General features: G+C 43.4%; 1 protein-coding gene across 4 annotated transcripts in view; it reads right to left on the reverse strand.

Annotated features, from left to right (window-relative positions):
* Positions 1–1815: 1815 nt before the first annotated feature.
* The window catches only part of slc7a2 (solute carrier family 7 member 2), a 40386-nt gene continuing 20975 nt past the window's right edge, over positions 1816–21226 (reverse strand). For 3 of the 4 annotated variants that reach the window (XM_015345915.2, XM_015345917.2, XM_015345916.2), the window contains exons 4-12: positions 18457–18622; positions 17680–17816; positions 16474–16696; positions 14355–14494; positions 12206–12308; positions 9583–9794; positions 8825–8991; positions 6918–7026; positions 1816–6290 (exon numbers count right to left, since the gene is read on the reverse strand). In XM_015345915.2, coding sequence (XP_015201401.2) covers positions 6109–6290; positions 6918–7026; positions 8825–8991; positions 9583–9794; positions 12206–12308; positions 14355–14494; positions 16474–16696; positions 17680–17816; positions 18457–18622 — 1439 coding nt within the window. In that variant the 3' untranslated portion in view covers positions 1816–6108. Of the gene's footprint in view, positions 6291–6917; positions 7027–8824; positions 8992–9582; positions 9795–12205; positions 12309–13719; positions 13857–14354; positions 14495–16473; positions 16697–17679; positions 17817–18456; positions 18623–21226 lie in introns of all 4 variants that reach the window. The other variant, XM_006630113.3, reaches the window with a different exon arrangement.

Here is a 21226-nt window from a genome sequence, read left to right on the forward strand (position 1 = left end):
TCAGCGCAGATTGACCTTATTTAAATGGTAAATGTATTTAACAAATTGACATAAAATACATTCGTTGCGTACTCTGTGACACTACAATTTAATAGAAGTTTCCTTCTTGTTATGTGTACCAACTTCTATTCATGAATTGAAAAGGGAAAGTATATAAAAATATTGTTTCTTTTTTGTCATCAATTTGAATGTTTTGACTGGATTTGCAGATTCCTTGTTACAAAGGAGTCTGTCACAAAACAGCATCAGTGAAAAGCAGCTATACGTGAGATACATGTCTAGTTAGATGGTCTGATGTGCCATAACTGCAGAACCATTTACAGTGCTCCGTGTTTTTCCTATGCTGTTTTCCAGTACACATGTAGTTATTAAGATATTATCAGAGTGGCTTAATAACACTAATTTTCAGCCTTTAAAAAGCCGTGATTGAGATTGTACATATGCACAAACTGGGGATTCTAGGGATCATTTGTGATTCATGAGAAAGTGATCTTCCTTTGCTGCAAGTATCTCTTCTCCTGGGGTAAAGAACAGATCACCTGGTAAGTAATTTCCCCCTCATGGATCAGTGCCTGCAGACGCTAAAGCCTTTCCCGGACACGATGGAGAGGTGTAGGGAGATTGTGAAAAGAGCTGACCCTGTGCCTTTTAAATCTGGAGACTCAGTCAATCCCAAAGCACTGAAAGGCTGTCATCGGACGGAGCTTGCAGAAGGGCTAAATGTTGCTAGCAGCCATATCACCCTGCAACTCACAGCTGGCAGCCCACTGAAGCTCAGCAGGTGTGTGTCTGGTCAGTACCTGGATGGGAGACCTACTGGGAAAAGCTAAGGTTCCTGCTGTAAGAGGTGTTAGTGGGACCAGTAGGGGGCACTCACCTTGCAGTCTGTGTGGGACCTAATGCTCCAGTATAGTGAAGAGGACACCGTACTGTAAAAAGGCGCTGTCCTTTGGATGAGACAAATAAACCGTGAACCTGACTCTCTGTTACAAATCTCTCATTACAAATCCCAGGGCGTTTCTTGAAGAGTAGGGGTGTTACCCAGTTATCATGGCCAAATTTTCTCCTGGCCTTTACCAATCATGGCTTCCTAATAATCCCCACCTATGAATTGGCTTCATCACTCTGCTCTCTTCCCCACTGAGAGCTGGTGTGTGGGGAGTGTACTGGCACATCATCCAGGTGGGGCTGCACACTAATGGTGGTGGAGGGGATCCCCATTACCTGTAAAGAGCTTTGAGTGGAGTGTCCAGAAAAGCCCTATATAATTGTAAGGAATTATTATTATTAATTATTTTTATATTTATTATGTTATCCACACGGGGTAGGCCAGCCTACTCAGTTCAAAATAATTAAATGTTTTCCAATAAAACTTACAATAATTATTTATAACTTTAGGCTAAAAACAAGTATCACTCACAATTCATATTCAAAAATCATTTGATTTCTTACAAATAATATTTCAGTGTTTCTTTTTTTAGTATTTTTTAGTTTGACCATTTAAATTTATGACATTTGAAACAATTCTCTTTAGACGTCTGTGTCTCAGTTAAAACTGATTTCCATCCATTATCATGAAGTTGCTTGTTCTGGGGGAAGGTCATGAAAAACTGAAGCCAGCGAAACTTTGAGGGGAGGAAGGAAACATTTACATGCAACATGCAAACTCCACACAGAAACGGCTCCAGTCAGCAATCTAGCTCCAGAGCGTAAAACAGATGACTTCAGAATTAATGCTATTATTTCTCACATGAAGCCAACTGATCAATTATTAATGTGTCCTCAGTCACAAAAATAAAGATTCAAATAATACTGTTATTTCTCATTGGTTTTTAATTTCACTGGACCTTCAGCTGATAACATGTAAAAGTATATAAAGGACCACAGCATATGTTAATTCTGTTAGCAGCAATACAAAAAATGTACATTGGGCCACTGCAAAAAAAAAAAAATGGGTGGAAAAATACATTCAACTTATTTACTTCAAACTGAAGTTAGCAAAAACCCAGTCGCAAATCGCACGACCCCCAATCACCTTTCCCGACTTTGAAACACAGTCTAATCATTTAAGACAGCAGCATTTGAATGACTCGATATCTAAGAGAAATGGAGCTAGTTACACACGTACAGAAACGGACAGTATTTCTACACATTCTGAAGGGGCCAAAAGGGTTCTTACACTGTATCACAGCAGAACGAAGTCAGGGGTCCAGGTGGCCCCGAAGAACATTCTGCACCGCCGTGTGTCTGCCTGCACTCACAGCTGTGTATCCAGGAGGAACAGTGACAGAGATATTCTCTCAGGGGCCCTGCAAGGTTTCCTACACGGCTCTGATTGAAAGGTTACACTTCCTTTGTGGGGAGCCTTAGATTTTAGATTTAAACATTTTGTGTTAATGCCAGATTAATTTTTAATCCGTCCGCAGGTTTTATTCCGGATGAAAGATGTGAAGCAATGATGAGGAAACACGGGGAAGCAGTAACCGAACAGAAGGCATGTAAATACTGCAGTTCTGGAAAAGGCAGACAGAGGATTTGAACATCAACGGCAAAGGTCTTATCTCAGTCTCAGAATTTGAGACTCCAAGCATGTTTCTAGAGACGCTCTGACAAAAGAATGCAGGTCACAAACCCATAAAAATAAGTTTCCAAGGACTGATTGAAAATAATATGAAAGATTAATAAATGCTGTTTGTCTGCATATTTATATTAACAAAAAATGACTGATCTGAATATTTTGTTAGTGTTATTAATAAACATGACTGAATATCCTATAATAAAATTTGTAATTCTTTTCATGCATTCTTTACAAATTCAGTTTTAATAATGAATAAATGTTATAATAATTTTTTTTCACATATTCTATAACAAATGCTACTTTATTATCTGTAATTTGTTGTTAGCTATAAATTCGTAAAATGTGGTTTTGTCATTGCATTCAATCTAGGGGTTAAGGTTATCTTTTCTTAAAACTTCGCACAACTACATCTTCACAGTAATTTTAGCTTCAGATGCTACAAGTTTAATTTAAAAATAGTTTGTGCTCATCAGGATCAAAAACAGATTGAAGGCGGTGTGTTTTTCACAAAGGAAAAGAGGCGAACACAGTCCCCAAGTGAACTGCTGTCCCGTCAAGCTGTTATGAATAAACAAAACAAACAGACACTCTGACTTGATGTTAGCACGCCCTTGTGTTGGAAAAACAAGAAAAAATTACTGTAAAATAAAATATGCCCTTTTCTAGTCCATGCCAATTTAAAAGTCAAAAGCGCTTTTTTGCTATACCCATATTTTGCCTTTAATAACTGTTTATTAAACAATTATTCCTTTTCCAAAAATGACAGAAACTTTCACACTGTGAAATATTTGTAAAACTAGCTGCCTTAACCATACAACCATATTTAACCACTTTATACCACCTTCCCAGATAGCAACCAGTATTATTTTCCAACTGAATCCATCAGCAGTGTGCGACAGGAAAAAATCAGATGGATTTGCACTATAAAAGCAAAACCAGCTACATCAAAACAGCACCAGCAAAGGGAACACAGTTCAAAACAATGGTAGATTACACACAATCGCACAATTAATCACGTGACAGTAGCTTTTGACTGTTTGGGTATGTACAGATTATACAACACTGAAACACTGATAAGGATGAAATACTCACTCCCAAGCTTTCAAATTTTGTTTAAAAGCAGTAATGCGCACACGGTTTTCTAGTGACTCCAAACAATCTGCGGCCAAATTCCCTCTCACTCAACAAACACGCTGGTCTCTCTGCTATTTTAAGTCCTTCTTTTGCCAAAGACAAGAGAAACATGACTCGATAATAATGATTCTAATTATGCTGACCGTACCTTGATTTGATACAGGAGACTCAAACTTACACAACATCTGTACACTCGGAAAGAGAGACTTTCATAGACACAAAGGCAAACAGTTGTAATATTTTCAAAATTCAGTCTAAAAAATATACAAGATTACAAAAGACGCTGTGCCTTTAGAATCTAAAAATAACTGGTTGGGTGTCAACAGATACCAAGCCTGACCAAGGTATCAGACTTTGTCCAACAAAAAGCTGAGAGAAGTGTCAAGTTGCACACTAACCAGCCTGATACTACTGTATATAAGAAAACAGCATACGGTCTTTGTGGTTACTAAAGTTCCTATGACAAAGGAGCAGCTCATAGTTAGAGGTTCTTTACAGCTATGGTCAAACACCGTAAAATTATCCATGGATATCCGTAGGAAAGGGATCTGTTGTGAGATTCTCAGACCAATCTGCCCCCAGAAGAGTGAGAGGAGTCAAACTGTCTTGTCTTCTCTGTAACTGTTAATGTTCTCGGGGGAGAGAGAAGTAACTCTCATTGTCTGTTCCCTCCATAGACTGAAATGAGCTGTAATCACGGAGGGCAATGATCGGTGGGAATCTGTGGGGGGGGGCTGAAGGAGGACATGATCATATTGACACTGCAGAGAGTGCCAAAAACGTCTGCCTATTTGCTCTGCAAGATTATCTTTTATATAACAACACTTAAGGTTGGTTTATTATGGTATTGCCTTTTCAAACTTGTATTTTACACCTACATAAAATGTAGTCTAAACTGTAAAATAACTGCCACATTTACATGTAATCCTGCATCTCCTCAGCAAGACAACAAACCACCAGTTACATTTCAGTAACGGTGAAATGAAACTGGGTCAGAAGTCTGTCTTTTTGGTATTAAGTCACAGTAAAGATATTCAATGGGCTGAAGCCAAGACAAATGTTATTATAACCCGATAATAAAATGAAAGTAGAATACTACAGTGCGACACTCCGGTGGTACAGATTTAGCTCAGGGCAGTTCTAGCTGCGCCAGTTGTACGAAGTTGACTTCGTTGAACTGCTGTGTGGTTGGAACCACAAGAGGTTTATGACCGAGGTGCCCAACCCTGCAGCCAGGTTGACTTCTCAACAAAGAAGCAGTTAGGAATTAACTGAGTTATTAGGGAACTGATATTCGATATTCAAACAATTCAAAAAAGCATTTGACAGCCATGATGACGAGGTTATCGCCAAACATATTTTGCTGCAGAAACCCTCGAGTAATGCATTTGAGATTTCTTTTTTTTCCTGCATTTTTTGTGTCTTCCACTGTTTGCAGGCAACTTGGCTTGGAATCGCCAGATGCTTCCTTACGTCTCTGTGACGTGCAGACTGTGCAGCAATGGCTCGACACACTCAAGAGGAGGAGGAAGGGCAGACAGGCCGCAAGAGGGTGGCTGCAGGGGACAGACCTCTGAGGGAGACCCCCGGCCCAGGAACGCCAGGAAACCCCATCCTTCTCCCCCGCAGCTCAGACAGACCCTGGCTCGGACCCGTGGCTCGAACAGACAGAGCAAGTGGGGATGCCTATACTTCACATTCACACCTTGAAGAAATTAAAGTCCATGAAGGTCAAGACAAAACGGACCGCTTTTAAGAGGTTTCAGCAGCGTGAGCTGTTAGTACGGAAATGCGAAGACAACCATCACCCCAATTGCTGTTGAATTGTTGTTCTCGAGCAACACTGTTGTACAAGTTACTTTACAACCTGTTCCAGTGCTAAATCATCATTATTTCAGAGCGGTCTCTGAGAAAAAAAAAACTGTGCTTATGCTCATTTCAAAATCAATAAATATCTATTAAAAACCAACTCAGTGGCTCCGTCAGAACGGTGGCTTCAGATGAGAATCAGCGTTTCATCGAGATTCCACTTTGATCAAGTTAATTAACAAAGGAAAAAAGCCAGCCCTCTGCAGTTATTCTGAAAGTCTGCAGTTTGTCTTACTTGTGTCTGTTTTGTTTTATAGGGGTCAGGAACCTTAGTATTTCAACCCAGCTAAGACAAAACCTTGGTCACTCAACTTGCTTCTCTTGTTTTGCTTTGAGGTTTGGCCCAAATTCACAGCCCAGCGGGGCGTATTTACAAAGCAGAAAGCTGAAAGGATTGACCTTTCTAGTTAAAAACTAGAAAAACACTACAAAAACTGTCCTCCTAATACAAATGTCTGCCTGAGGAATTCAGGCCCTGGCAGAGACAGGAGGTACATTCGTGCCAGTCAGTAACAGGCTCTCCACACTTAGCATGCGCTCGTCTTTTCTCGCAGGATGAACTGGTCACTTTCGTCCACAAGGTCCTCATCATCTGCCTTCTCCGCCTTCTTCTCCTCCGGCGTTTCGCAAGGAACCGAGTCCTCGTCTTCTTCAGAACGCTTGCGCTCCACGCTGTGTCTCACTCCATAGCCGAAGTAGATCACGAAGCCTGGGAATATTGGAATAGGATCATTCCATTCCATTTTCACTTGTCAGAAAGTTGCAGTACATGCATGATAACTGAACTATTTTTTGCAGCCTTTTAACTGCCTTAAAGGAAAAATTAGGCAACACAAAGGTTATAGTCACATAAGAACTAAGTTTTCTCATACACAGGAAAAAAGGACATACTGTACATAAAACATATGTGAATGATAAACGCATTGGTATGCTTGATTAAAACTTTTGTGGGCACTTTTTTAGCTTTAACTAGTTTTCCAGATATTTCTCTTCAAGACCATGCAACTGAAAACCACTCCAGCCGTGACTCAGTTGATACGTCGTGTTTAAACGCAGGCACATGCTTGTTTATTTTGACGGCTGTATCATGCTCTATTCCTAATTTTGCTGAGTAAATCTCTTCAGAAATGTGGCAGCAGCCCTGCAGTTCCTCTGCAGCACAGAGCGAAACACTTGCTGCTTTCAACACTTTGGCAGGCCTCCTCGTCGCAGACCGTCTTCTGCACTCGAGGCTGTAACTGGAGCAGCCGGAGAGCTGGGAATTGAGCTGTATTGTGATCCGAGAAGAGGTCGGCTGCAAGGGCGATGTGCTACAGATAGATCAAAGAGAACCTACCAACACACATCCAGATGGAAAAGCGAATCCAGGTATCCCCACTCAGCTGGACCATGAGGTAAACGTTGACAAATATACTGACAACAGGCAGAAATGGCAGCAGAGGCACCTGGGAAACACATATTGCACCGTGATATACAGCAGGAACATAACCGTAATTTATTGCATTGATAACCTCTGGAAAAAACACAAAACATAAAACTCTGAAAAAACACAATAACAATAATTGTTGAAAAAGGACTAGTATAAGATGGACAATTTGGATTTAGTGATCTAAAACTACTGCGGATGGGGTAAGAGTCATTTGTAACAGATCCTAACAATCGGTCTCAAATAACTAGCTGATATCAAGATTTCAAATCACTGCTTGTGTAATCTTGGTATCAAAATAAATTCATTGATGGTGTAATAATAATAATAATAATTAATTAATAATTGCTTACACTTATATAGCGCTTTTCTGGACACTCCACTCAAAGCGCTTTACAGGTAATGGGGTCTCCCCTCCACCACCACCAATGTGCAGCCCCACCTGGATGATGCGACGGCAGCCATAGTGCGCCAGAACGCTCCCCACACACCAGCTCTCAGTGGGGAGGAGAGCAGAGTAATGAAGCCAATTCATAGATGGGGATTATTAGGAGGCCATGATTGGTTAGGGCCAATGGGAAATTTGGCCAGGACGCCGGGGTTACACCCCTACTCTTTTCGAGAAACGCCCTGGGAACGTTTGATCAATTTCGTGTAGAAACGTTTGATCGATTTCGAATTAAACACAAAATCGTGCACTTTGTGAAACTACCCCATGTTGCCATGTTGTCGCAAACTGCCACAGGCGGGAGAGCGAGTTCCCATGAATCGCGGCCCTTCCCGCTCGGTAGTCACTGTGATGACTCATGTTGTTCAGTAGATACTTCACCTCAGAAAGTTCCCAACATGATCTGCAGCCAGTATGAACAAGTTCAATTTATCGGCAAAACTGTCTTGAAGTCGAGAGCAATATTTCTACTGAATGAAAGCCTCTACAGTCCTCACCAGACGTCTCGCTGCCTCGTTCTGAATCACAGAACATGGCGCTGCGCAGACCTGGAAATCTGATCTACTTTGTGACGTTAATTGGATGTTTTACAAGTTACTGTGAACGTTTTGCTTTTATTGTGTTTCGAAATGCACTCATCGATGCTGATTCTTTTTCGAACTGCGAAATATAAACATAGCGCTGCAGTTGCCCTTTAATGTTACAGAAGAGCGGCACACACTGGATCACATTCACCATGTTAAGGCAATACCGCAATACTGCAGTCAGACCCTGGTGTGTGATCAAGGAGAGATCCCCCAGCTCAGGGAATCAGCTACACATACTGTTTATGATCATATCATGCCTTTCTTGAAGTGCATTTCATTTTCTCCTTTTCAGGAAGCACACAGGAAACACTTAACGATAGACCACAGGGCCAAACAGACAATCACCATGCTCTGAATTACCGAGTCATTTTCTTTAACTATCCATTCAAAAAACCCACAAAGTAAGATTTAGGGATCTGTAAACGCTTATGTGGCAAGTCAGCAATATGGAGGATAGCACCGTCAGCTGACCTGACATTAGCAAGCTCTCTGTTGTTTCTGCAGATTTGTGAATCAATTAGTTAAGTGGTGAAGGGCTGAGAGCCACATTCTCTTATGGGTTTAATTTAGAAAGTGTGTTAAGAACAGGGACCCATGGTGTTGGGTTGGTTTAGACTAGGTGTCTGTGCAGTCTATCGTGCAGAAATCTGTTAAATAAATTATTCTGGCAGAAATGTCTTGGCTGTCCTTGGAGAGGTAGGCCTGAGGCGGCCCGTCTGGTTCAACATGTGACAAACGGCCACTCATTGCACTGAGAGTCCCAAAGCGCTTCACACACCCACCATGAAAGAGACCTTCTTCTGAGTCTGAGGCTGCCTCCAAATGACGAGGACGCAGACGATCAGCACCATCAGGGACACAGCCAGCAGGCCCAGGATCCAGGACTCCATGGCCAGAACAGCCTGCCCTTTATATGTGGTGAGTGTGCTGAGCACACAGACCACAACAGCTGCACAAGTAATGGGGACAAAGATCACCGGGAACTGATCAACAACCAGGAACAACTGATCATTTTATACAGTATATCATTCAGGATCATTCTAATACTGTCCTGTAAATCAGGGAGATCTCTCTCACTTCCTTACATGTAAAATACTGTGCAATCTCGCACTCCCAGGGCACAAATCAGTATGTTTTACATACACTTATGGCTTACTGCAAGTTCGCATCTGGGAAAATCAGTGCTCTTGTTCTCGAATAACCAGAAAAATAACACATTTTCTTTCTCACAACAGATCTGTGTTTTTCATACTCACACTATTACAGATTCCACCGATTTATCTGCTCTACGCTCCTGCTGTTACGTGAATTTCTGACTTTGTTTAGAAAGGGCACCCAGGAGACATGGGTGGAGCGTGGGTAGGTTTTGGAAAGGTAATCCTATATAAATATATATATATAAGTAAATGATAAATAAATATGATCATGGCAAGTGGAAGAAAAGAAGCAGCTCATCTGAGAGGTTGCCGGGACCAAGGGAAGGTTTGAGAGTGTTTCTGCGGTGTGGACCTGCTGCACTCGCAGGAAAAGCAGAACTGACCGATAACACTGACGGCGATGTCGACCACAGTGGATGACTGAGCGGTGGGCACGTGAGACGGGTTCAGGACCGTCTGCAGCGTGAAGCCCTCGTCCTTCAGCATGTCGAGACGCGATCCGGACTCGGTGATCTCGGAGTCCCCCTGCGCCGTGGTCAGACCCTCTTTCTCCGGGTTGAACCTCGGCTTCTCGTACACCGCGTCGGGCTGGTACCTGCGGAGAAGAACCGCGATCTTGCCCTGCAGTCGCATTCAAGACGGCACAACAGTCGTGATGCTGTGGGGTTGAGCATTAATAAGCCCAAATCCTCTTCCCCTTTTCAAAGCGCTATATAAATAAGGTTTGTTATTATAAACTGCTTCCTCAAACTCAGTATCATATTCTCATTACAACCAGGTAGCGCTTTGCACTCAAGTCCACATTCAAGGGTGTGTTCCAGGTGCCTGCCTGTCACGAACCGCATTCCTAGAACCACCTCACACCGCCACACACACCCACTAATTAATCAAGTGTCATTCCTCACATTCTTCCCTATTTACACCCTCTCACGAGTGGGAATGACCCTGGGCTTTCTCTGGTGCGTTGCTTCAACTCTCGACCTTGTTTCCCCCTGCTCCTGCTTCGGCTTTGGCTCCGCCTTCTCGTCTCGGATTTGGATCCACTCGACCTGACTCTTTCGGCTACCCGACCTAGTTCTTCTGCCTCAACTATGACTTTTGCCCTTTGCCTTTGGGATGTGGACGCCAATCGGTAGCAATAACCCCTCAGTCTCAGCGCCGCCATAGGGCCCAGCCCGGCGCACCTAACGCCCTCGCTGACACTGCCCTGTCCCAGCTGGAGGGAGTGTCGCTTCGTAGAGGGCTGGAGACATGAGGGAGGGGCGCTGCAGGAGTCGTGACAGAAGTGCTGTCGCTTCGCTTCTCTTTCATGTGGCGGGCGATGGAAACATCTCTTCACTACATGCCTGTAATTCTGTTTCTGAGGATATCATATAATAACTGATCCCACCCGTGGCTATAAAAGGACTGTCACTGCACTTTATTCTCTTCCGCTATGCAATTACCGTTTTTAAGTCCTATTTTAAGCAAATTAAATCACGGTTAACACACAGCCAACCCATGGGGATGTAGAAATTTCTAAACACATTTCCACAAAACATAAACAGTTGTTAATAATATGGATAATCCTAAGGATGTTCTCACTGGCCGCTTTGATAAAGCATATCTATATCCCACATTTGAAACGTAGTGTAAAATGTAACGATACCCGTTACCCTTGAAAGCAGTGTCTCATCTGCCTACCATGAAGCTGTGTGGTGGACATACTTCAAACTCCACCAGTATAGAAACAGACTTTATGATGTAGCTATATAATAATAATTAATAATTGCTTACACTTATATAGTGCTTTTCTGGACACTCCACTCAAAGCGCTTTACAGGTAATGGGGACTCCCCTCCACCACCACCAGTGTGCAGCCCCACCTGGATGATGCGACGGCAGCCATAGTCCACCAGAACGCTCCCCACACAACAGCTCTCAGTGGGGAGGAGAGCAGAGTAATGTAGCCAATTCATAGAGGGGGATTATTAGTAGGCCATGATTGGTAAGGGCCAATTGGAAATTTGGCCAGGACACCAGGGTTACACCCCTACTCTTTTCGAGTTTCCTGGGATTTTTAATGACCACAGAGAGTCAGGACCTCGGTTTTACGTCTCATCCAGAGGACGGCACCTGTTTACAGTATAGTGTCCCCGTCACTATACAAGGGCATTAGGACCCACAAGGACCGCAGGGTGAGCGCCCTCTGCTGGCCCCACTAGCACCTCTTCCAGCAGCAACCTTAGTTTTTCCCAGGAGGTCTCCCATCCAGGTACTGACCTGGCTCACACCTGCTTAGCTTCAGTGGGTTGCCAGTTGTGAGTTGCAGGGTGATATGGCTGCTGCTATATGCACTGTTCTTGCTTCCTATGCTACATACTAAGATAATTTTAGTATGTAGTGTGTATTATGTCCTAAGGGTGCCTCAATACACGTTTTTAACTTTCTGACAAATGCATCCTTGGAAACATGCTGCAGTTATAGAAGGCAACCGCCAGGTGACACTGTTGAATCAATGTAGAAAATGTTGCAGTAGTTTATACAGGATTTACTGTCAGGAAGCCAGCACAAGACACTGAATGTCTCACTGGTTGAAAGCCACTTGGAACGAATTTGCAGACTGAGCTCAAGTGCACTGCTCATCTTTTTTGTGAGATGATGTGAGGGCAGAGCACCCACAGTAAATCAGGGTCTACACTGGCTGTAGTCGTACACCCAGTTGATTTTACCAGTCGATTGCAAGCCAGTGGGTTTTTCTGTGAAGGGGTTAATGTTGTGTTGGAAACTTCTGCCAGTGCGAAACGGGGTGAAATGAACAACATGTTTTGCTCTCGTCACAAGATTTCAGCTGGCGCGCACATCACATTTATTCAAAAGGATTTAATCATAACTCTAATTCAATAATGTTTTCTTCTATATGCATTCCAAGTCATGTCTGTCCTCTGGACATGAGTTCTGTTCGCCTAGATGTTCAGTTCCGGACTCTCGACTGGTTTTGGCCAGGACCAGAGAAACCCAGCTCACCTGAGAATGAGGACACAGGCTGCCACTAAGGAATACGCCAGGAGAGTGCCGATTGACATCATGTCAACCAAGGCCTTGAGGTCGAACAGGAAGGCCATGACCGCTGCCAGACACACAAGCACACAGACTGATAGGTCAGTGACTCTCTTTCTCCACCACGGCGTCAGGTTCGGCCCCGACGCTTCACTGAAATGCGTTTTAATAACAGGCATTTTTACACACCGAGAAATAGAGAGATCATACTCCCTCTAAGCAGATCGACAGGAAGGGGAAAAAACACTTTAAGCAATTAGCAGAATCTTTAACAATCCCATCACCCACAGTCTCATTAATAATAATACAGAATCAACCTGAAACTCCACAAAATGTCAAATATTCTTCATCTGGTATTTTCACTCAATTGTATTTTGAGTTAAAAACATGTACAACTGTAAAAAATTAAAATAGTTCAAATGAAAATGTTAGTGACATTTATCCACCAAATCAGCTGTTGATAGATATTTTGTCTTCTTCTTAACTATAAATCCTCTTAAAGATTTAAATTACTTGAAATTTGACTGTACTAGCTCATGAACTACATTTCCCCCTTTAAAACTTGAGTATTTTCTTAATTTGTAGATTAAATGCTCAATTCAAATTGAGCATTTAAAAGTGATTAATGGAAAAAATGAGTCATGTGCTTTATAATCCCAATCTTCTGAAGGCATAAAGCTTAATCCCCAACATAACAAGACAGTTAATAAACCTGTCACTTATCACAAGTAATTAGCCATTAACACAAAGTACGTAATCAGACAATAAGTAAAGTCAGATGAGACGTGAGCCCACTGAAATCCAACATTTCACAAGCTGTGAAAAATCACCGTTGCGAGGGAACAGCGCAGAAGAGGACTGTCCCCTCACTGACGAACACGCAGCAGCTGCCAGTGGTCAGATCCGCTCCGCAAACCCCTGCCATCGAAATCTTAAAGTCCCGCTCAGGAACTCAGAAACGTTATTCGGGACGTGAGGGTAGCACTGTTGCGCTGAGGCTGACACAGTAGGCAAGGTTTTGAAAAAGCAATTGGAAATAATAATGAGAAATGTTGGAGATCAATAATAACAGCATTCACCGCTGCCCGAACAGGTAACACCAGAGACAGGCATTTCGGCAGCCGCAGGGAACAATTTTTCCGTGACACGGCTCTTTTTCATGATCGGAATCGCAGCCGCTACATCCATCAGAAGAGGGCCCCAGCCAAAAAGGGGACACCACGTTTCGTCTTGGTTTTTTTCCACATTCCAATCTGCTCGACGGTGAAATGCCGATCGCCAGTGACCTTCCTTTGCCAGAAAACAAAAATGCCCTACCCCCCCCCCCCTGAAGATTTTCGGAAAAAGTAAATTCACCTCTTCCCACAACGGCATGCAGCGTGTACGGAGGGGGGGGTCCCCAGTGAGGTCCGGGCAAGCACACGGACACCTCCAAAGCAGAAGCAAACACACAGAGTGTAGGGGGCTGAGGGGGTTCTTACCAGCAGTGACACCTGCTGCCATGGTGGCTGCAACAGGGGTCTGACGCTTACTCACTTTGGCAAGTAATTTGAACAGTAAGCCATCGCGAGCCATGGCGAACAGAATACGGGGCAGGGGGAACATGGACCCCAGCAGGCTAGAACAGAGAAATCCACATCTCAATCACACGCATCCGCCAAAACACGCCCCTCCCGCTGTGCAGATCGGAAAACGTGAAGCTACGGGGAAATGGCGGCGCCGTGGGGAGTGGCGTGGCGGGGCCTTCCCAGTCCTCGGCCTGCTCGCTCGGGATGCTCGACACGCCCCCCAAAAAAAGCCCTTCAGCTGCTTTGGCGCAGAAAGCAATGAAAAAGGTCATTCATTCAGTCAATGAGTTCAATGAAGTAACTGGGAACACCATTAGAATGGAAATCAGGTGTGTCTAAAGACATGAGCGCCCAGGAAACTGAAATTAACAGACTAATGACGAGCAATTTAAAAAATAAATGATATGCTCGATTACAATACCGGTCTTGCGATAAGCGTGCCAGTTTGTTTCAGCACCAGGCCATTTATTTTAGTTCACGGTTCCCTCCACCGAGCCGTAATCTGCACAGCGTCTTTCTTCAAAGCACCTCTTTGCGAGAGTCCTCACCTGCGACTACACCAGAAGTCATGGTGGCAATAACTGGGGTCTTCGTCTTAGGATTGATTCGGGCTAACGCTGTGAAAAGCACCCCGTCCTTGGCCATAGCATAGATTACACGAGGCATTGGGAAAATGGAGCCAAGCAGGCTGGGTGAAGAGCAGAGACATGCACATGATGCTGATGTTAGAAGCAGGCCAAAAGTCCATATCCAAAAAAGCTGGTGGATGGGAAAATTAAATTAAATCCATTTACTTTCTTTTTTGGGCTACATTCCTTGGAGCGAGCTTAAATTTTTAACAAATTAAATTCCCTTTTTTAAACAGTGTTCTTCATAAACAGCCTCCCCTCACACTGATTTTTGTGAGCTTTAGAAATGAGGCATTAGTTGTACTGTGGTTGGTCCTGCTAAAGCCTGCTGTTAAATGCTTTTCAATGACCTAAAGATTCATACGCTACAGTACAACCATCATGTTGCCGTTGGGTAACCACAGGTCATGCTCAGACAGATCACAATCACATCACAATCTTGTGCTTTAACTGAATTTTCATACATTTCCATTCCAGAGGACACAGCCCCAAACACCACGCCACACTGCTGCTGAGCTGACTAACAGGCCAAGCTGCAGTGTTAACTTTCAGTGTCTCGTTCATCCGAATTTAAATGAATGACAGTTAAAGCCTTTGCACACGGAAGCCTGGTGTTTCGTATGAATAAAATCATAGCTCAAATGGATGCACTGTGGGTTCTACTTAAAGTGCTGGCCTATATAATAAAAGCCTTCTGAAGGCTACATGTGCCCCAAAAAAGAAAGTAAGACAAGGTGTGAAATCTCAACACACCTCTCGGTCATATCACATCAAAAACACACCATCACCGTCTTGTCAAAGAAACCAAGCATCCCACAATTACAATAAAAGGCATCCCACACCATGAGAAAGAAAATTACACTGGCAAGTTTTAAGACAACATGCATAGAGCTCAGCCTTTGGAATCAATCCATGACAGACATTTCATTATCACCAGTGTTACAGCTTTCACAGGCCCACGTATAAATAATTATACCCTTAACCGAGGCTAAAATAACACAGCTCAAATTAGAAACACGCGAACTTGAACCAAACTTCACATTGCCAAATACAGCAGTTATTAATATTCCTCACATTTTTTCCCCACATTTGGTTGGGTTTAAAGAAGAAAGGAACCGATGGTCAATTTTTATATTTTGATGTTTTTAGATTACCATCATACTCAAAATACTGGTTGTGTATGGAACTGATTTTCTGGGTTTAAGAAGCATAAAGGAAATCTAAAAACAATATTGTAAATGTTCATATCAATATTCTTTCTTCAGATTATTATCATACACAAAATACTAAATTTCATAAAACAAAGAGTATATAAAAAACCCCAGCAAACTCCTGAAGAACATCTAACTGGCTGAACCACTTATGTAGTTGTGGTAGGAAACTAGTATCTATATCTACAGTATATATAAAATTGTCAAAATATTTTTAATTTTACCCTATCTATCCTCTTCAATACTTCACTATACTACAGTACTTCAACATCTGGAAGGGATATTTAGGTAATAATAACCATGCCAAACATTTTTTTCTGAATATAACTGAAGTGGGTCCTATTTACACATTATCACGTCCTTGTCCAAACAAGATTGTACTCTGCACAGTCTGTTTCCCTCTTTGTAGTGGTTGTGCTGCAGTGTAGTGCAGGGATAAGTGCAGAACAAATGCAATCGAAGTTAAGAAAACTTCCAGCAAAAAAATCAGATTCTGAGACTAGCAGACTTCATGAGAAAGGGCCCTGTGAAAAGTAACATGCATCATCACTGTGGACATGAGAAAGTTCCCAATAGCAATAGGCAAATAATGAAAGTATTTTCGTGATATATATCAACCTGTCAAGCTCGAGGTTTAATCAAAATAAAGGGCCTGTAACAGCAGCGCTAAGCAGACTCTGACTGGGTTCAACCGCGCAGTTCATTTTCATTCTGACGTGTGCCGATAAACGCGGTTCTTTTTTTCATATCTTAAAAACGTGCACTGAGGAGCCACACGGGGAATCTGTGTGCAGACAGCACCTCAGATATGAAGGTCATTTGCTCACCTCGTCGACAGGGCACAAAGCGACCCCACGGCCACAACATACTTAGCCGGACCCCAGCCTACGTATTGGAAGGCTACGGGCAGGGGGCTCTTCTCATCCAGGAGGTAATACGGCATCATAAGGGTGAGAGCTGCCGAGACGCCGAAGTAGGCCAGGAAGCACACCAGCAGAGAGACGACGATGCCAATAGGTATGGCCTTCTGAGGGTTCTTCACCTCTTCACCTGAGAGGAGCACAAGCATGCGTCAGAACAGGAGAGGAGCTGAAACTTAGAAAGTCACAAAGGAATGGAGCCCCTTGGGGCCTGTCGGGCCCGTCCCGTGGTTAGAGGCTAATTGATCGGAGCATCCGAGGGTATCGGCTGAACCGGCACGGCTGGGGGGCTTGTTCCGGACTCCCACAACCCTTTGCGTAAAGAAGTGCCTCCTGTTCTTTGGCTTGAAACGCTCTTCTGCATAGTGGTACTGCACTTCCGCCAGGATGAAACACTTTTTCTCCCTCTCTCTGGGGTGTCCCGATTCAGGTCGAATGCAGAATATACACTCGTCCTGACGCAAATTCATAACCCAGCTCTGTACTCATTCAGAATGGGGTTGGGCAGTTGCGGCTCTTTGGAAGTGGACTATGTGTGTATTTCAGCCACTAGCAGAGATAAGACGCTGACAGACACATTTAGGACCCCCAGATCCCAGGTGGCAAAACAACTGACCTTTTTCTCCAATTTAAATGTCCATTAAAAAGGAGGACACACCTCCATAACCGATTTTTTTAAATGACTTCAAAACCTGTTGCACTGAAATGAAAGCCTGTACAATTTTTTGTATGACTAGTCATTAAAAGTCATGTTTTGCAGCATGAACTATTCTATGATATTAAGACAAAAAGCAAAACCAAAAACATTTGTATATAGAGTGATAAAAAAAACAAATGTTTGGCTGACTAAGGAAATAGCAATTACACATCATTTGGGACCTTCAGCCTTCAAAAACAGGAGGTCGCTGAATTTAACAAATGTGCTGAATTGATAAATAACTCTATTAGGGACAGGATGCCTATAAGACTAAATGAGTTGGGGATCTCCAGGACCAGGGTTAAAGAGATCCCTGATTAAGGGGGACCATTAAGACTAACTGAGTTGACTGGCCTCTCCAGGACCAGGATTAACAATCCCAGATGTAAAGCTTTGTCAGCAAAAACATGTCTGACCTGTTGTTGCAATGCAGTCAAAACCAACAAAGGCATAAAAACAAGTAGCTGCTCCTGCCAATGTCCCTCCAAGTCCATAGGGCATGAAGCCACCCACACCATAGTCACTGGTGATGTTGTCTGCCAAAGACTGGTTTCTGCAAAATGTAAACAGCAAGAAGGGACACTGGTTTTAAAAACAGTATTTAATTGATCAAAAGCAGCAAACTACTTCTTTAAACATTTGTTTACCTGCCTCTGACAATTTCCATAACTTAAATTTCAACTCAGATGTGGAAAAAGAAACCATGCATTCCACTTTCAATCATCATTTTTATGTCTTTCATTTTGAACCAGAGTTTTAAGTATGGGCCGTGTCTCAGTTTGGACAGCAAATAAAAAAACAGAACTATGAACAACTGAACAACTGACACAAGTAGGATAAAAAAACAAAATCTTTTTAGTCTTGAACAGAAAAAACTATGAGAGGACACGACTCAGGTACTGTAGGAACTGAAGGAACTGATAAACTCAAGCCTGTTGACTTCTTCAGATCCAGCACTGACAAATCAGAGGACAGAAGCAAAAGAAACAACAGGGAGGTACATCATTATGCAAGAGGCCGTGGGAGTATGGAAGAAGCTACCCAACCGTGTTGTCAAAGTGAATACCCTGGCGTCTTTCAAGGAACAGCTGGATCAATTAGCCAAACCAGCTCCTGTACGTGGGCCAAATGGCCCACCTCACCTGCAACTTCCCGTATGTTCCCATACCCTGCTGTCTGAGCTTGGATCATACCGTGTCGCTGCAGTGACATTAATAAGGTATCCTTCTGCTATCTTCCAGTTCTCTGGGTCGCCCTTCACAAATCCCGAGATGATGACAAACACAAGTACGAGCACGTTCACAGCTGTGAATACTTTATTGACCCAGGCGGACTCCTTCACTCCGAAAGAAAGAAGACCTGAAAGAAAACCCACAGAGTCGGACACAGTCTCGGACTTTATCACGCGTTTGGACACATGGTAGCTGAACTCGTACAAACACCGACAGAGAAGAATACAGAGAACGTGGGGTACTTGGTTCACATATTCACATTCCTGGCGAGCACTGACTGAAGCCAAATTGAGGCTTTTCTGGGATCTGCAACCACACAAGGACCCAGGGTCACAAGCAGAAGATGTTAAGGGAAAATCTGGGACACAAAAACATGAAACACTTCTTCCCACAAAGGGCTCCGCGGGTGTGTGTAAGCATCGTCCTCAACAGTTGTCGCCGTGGCCGAGAAACCTTGAATAATGGAATTTTCAGGCCACTGATGTATAATTTCAGAACCCATCTTTCGTGCAGCTTCGCCACGTGATTCTTTTTTTTTACCAGCCCCCAGGCAGAGCTCTGGCGTGGGCACGTGAGGAGACAACTGCATCCTGCACATCGCGGGCGGCTGCAGCGGTGGCCTGTCCCTGCCGGCCACATCGCTGAGGGGTCACGGGGGGTATGCAGAAGGGCCCGGCCACACACCCCTGCAAGAAAGCCTCGCAAAAAAGGCGTCAGGTTGTCAGCTGCAGAGCGAAAGTATGTTCTTGCTTGTAGCTACAAGGGGCGAGGTGTAACACTATACCGAATGAAACCACCTCACTGGTTCTTAAAATAAACAGCTCCTCCTGAGCCAGCTCTGGGTCTCTATGGTTCCCACGCAGTGAGAATTTCTAAGCAACGCAATACTTATCGATCAACACTGTATGTGGCTTACAAGTGTCTCTGAGGCAGCAGTCTTCTGATTTAGCCAGTGTTTTAGCTCTTAGCAGTAACGTTTGGGCACTGCACCTTGGGAAGTCTGTCAAGCAGAGGCCAGATTCAACTGTGTCGTGTCTAGTCATGAGTGCTGCAGAGGCTGTGCTTCAAACAGACCTGCTCACTCTAAGTGCATCTCAGAGGTCTCGGTACACACGCCAGTGACCCTCCTGGCTTATCTCTCCGTTTAGTTTTCCACCCGCCCTTTTGGCAAAAATATTTTTGATCTCTTTTGATGATCCTCTGTGGTAAAAAATGACTGGAAGTCCCGAGTTTGAGCCTATTTCACCAGCCTGGCCGTGGTCAGGTTTATCCACACAGGGGTGCATAACTGTCGGAGGACCCCTGTGGCATCACTGTGAGACATATTTGGGTTAACATGTTCAGTGTTTTGTGTGTGCGCTGAAAAATCGGGACGGTTTTTCGTATTTTAATACGTGTCGAATACGCAGCCTACGTACTATGATACAGTGCGCGCTAATACTTCAGTGGACACAAGTATTCTGAGTCTGTAGTTGATTTGGCCAATTTGCTCGTTTACGTTAGATACAAGTTTGAGGGTACGTCCCATGAGGACTTTCTATTCTGTAAGCTGCTACCAACAGGAACTACAGGAGTGCACATTTTTCAGCTTCTGAATGAATTTATCGAAGAGAATGGCATCTACTGGATAACATGTCAGAGTTTGTACAGACGGTGCTAGAGCAATGACAAGCTGACATATTGGTGTAGTTGCATGAATTAGAGAGGTTGCTCCAGAAATGAATGGACGCATTGCAACATCCACCACGAGACCTTTACTGTCAAGAAAATGTCTGACGATTTAAAATCTGTTAGACTCTGTTGTGAATTGTATCAAGGCTCAAAAAATTAATTCACATCTGCTTTGCTCGACTAAATAGGCTCACCCCTCCCACTGAAATTGTGCTTTTTTATTATTTTTATTTGTTGTTGTTACTGTTTTTTTTTCTGTAAAACAGTTTGAGAAGCCACCTTTAAAGGCACTATATCAAATAAAGTTTATATTATAATATTTATTATATGTATGTGTGAGTGTGTGTGAACACGCGCTCATGTTGGTCATTGAGAATTTCTGGGGTTCCCATGAGATGATGACTTGTAGGTGGTACTTGGATTCTTTGGTTGGATTAGGGGTGGTACTTGTACTTGGTCCAAAAAGTTTGAGAACCACTGGGTTATCAGATTCGGAGTCACGGTAGCCCAGAGCTCATCTCAAGAAACAATGGGAGCGAGGAGGGAGACACTACTATTCCATCGGAGCTCTCACTTGTACTGTATGTATTTGTAAACCTCGAAGCAAATCTGAATTGTTAAATTCCTGGTAGTTTTCCACACACTCGAATTCGCACAAGTCAAATGTTAAACGTTAAACCTGAAGAGCGCTCATACTTATTGCTTGTTGTGGCAAGGTGTGCAAGCATTACTCACCACAAATAATAATAGTAAATAGATTATTGTTGACTATTAAATCGTAATAAAGAAGTGTATTCCTTTATGAAGATAAACCAGTGTGACAGGCACTGATCACTGGCTGAGAGGAGGCAGCTGTCTGTCCTGAGAGACGGACCTGCAGACCAACCATCTGAGACGATTGGGCTGTGAAGACGCTGCTGCAGAAGTGGCCCGGGGCCCTGACAGCAGCATGTTCCCAAACGCTTCTTATTTTTGGTTTTGAAAAATTAAGGAGAACTGTTGCACGACTCTGTCGCTCACTTTAATTTTTACCAGCACGTGAGACAACCAGTTCGTTATC

This window comes from Lepisosteus oculatus, chromosome 1, assembly GCF_040954835.1.
Source record: "Lepisosteus oculatus isolate fLepOcu1 chromosome 1, fLepOcu1.hap2, whole genome shotgun sequence".
Lineage (NCBI taxonomy): Eukaryota > Metazoa > Chordata > Actinopteri > Semionotiformes > Lepisosteidae > Lepisosteus > Lepisosteus oculatus.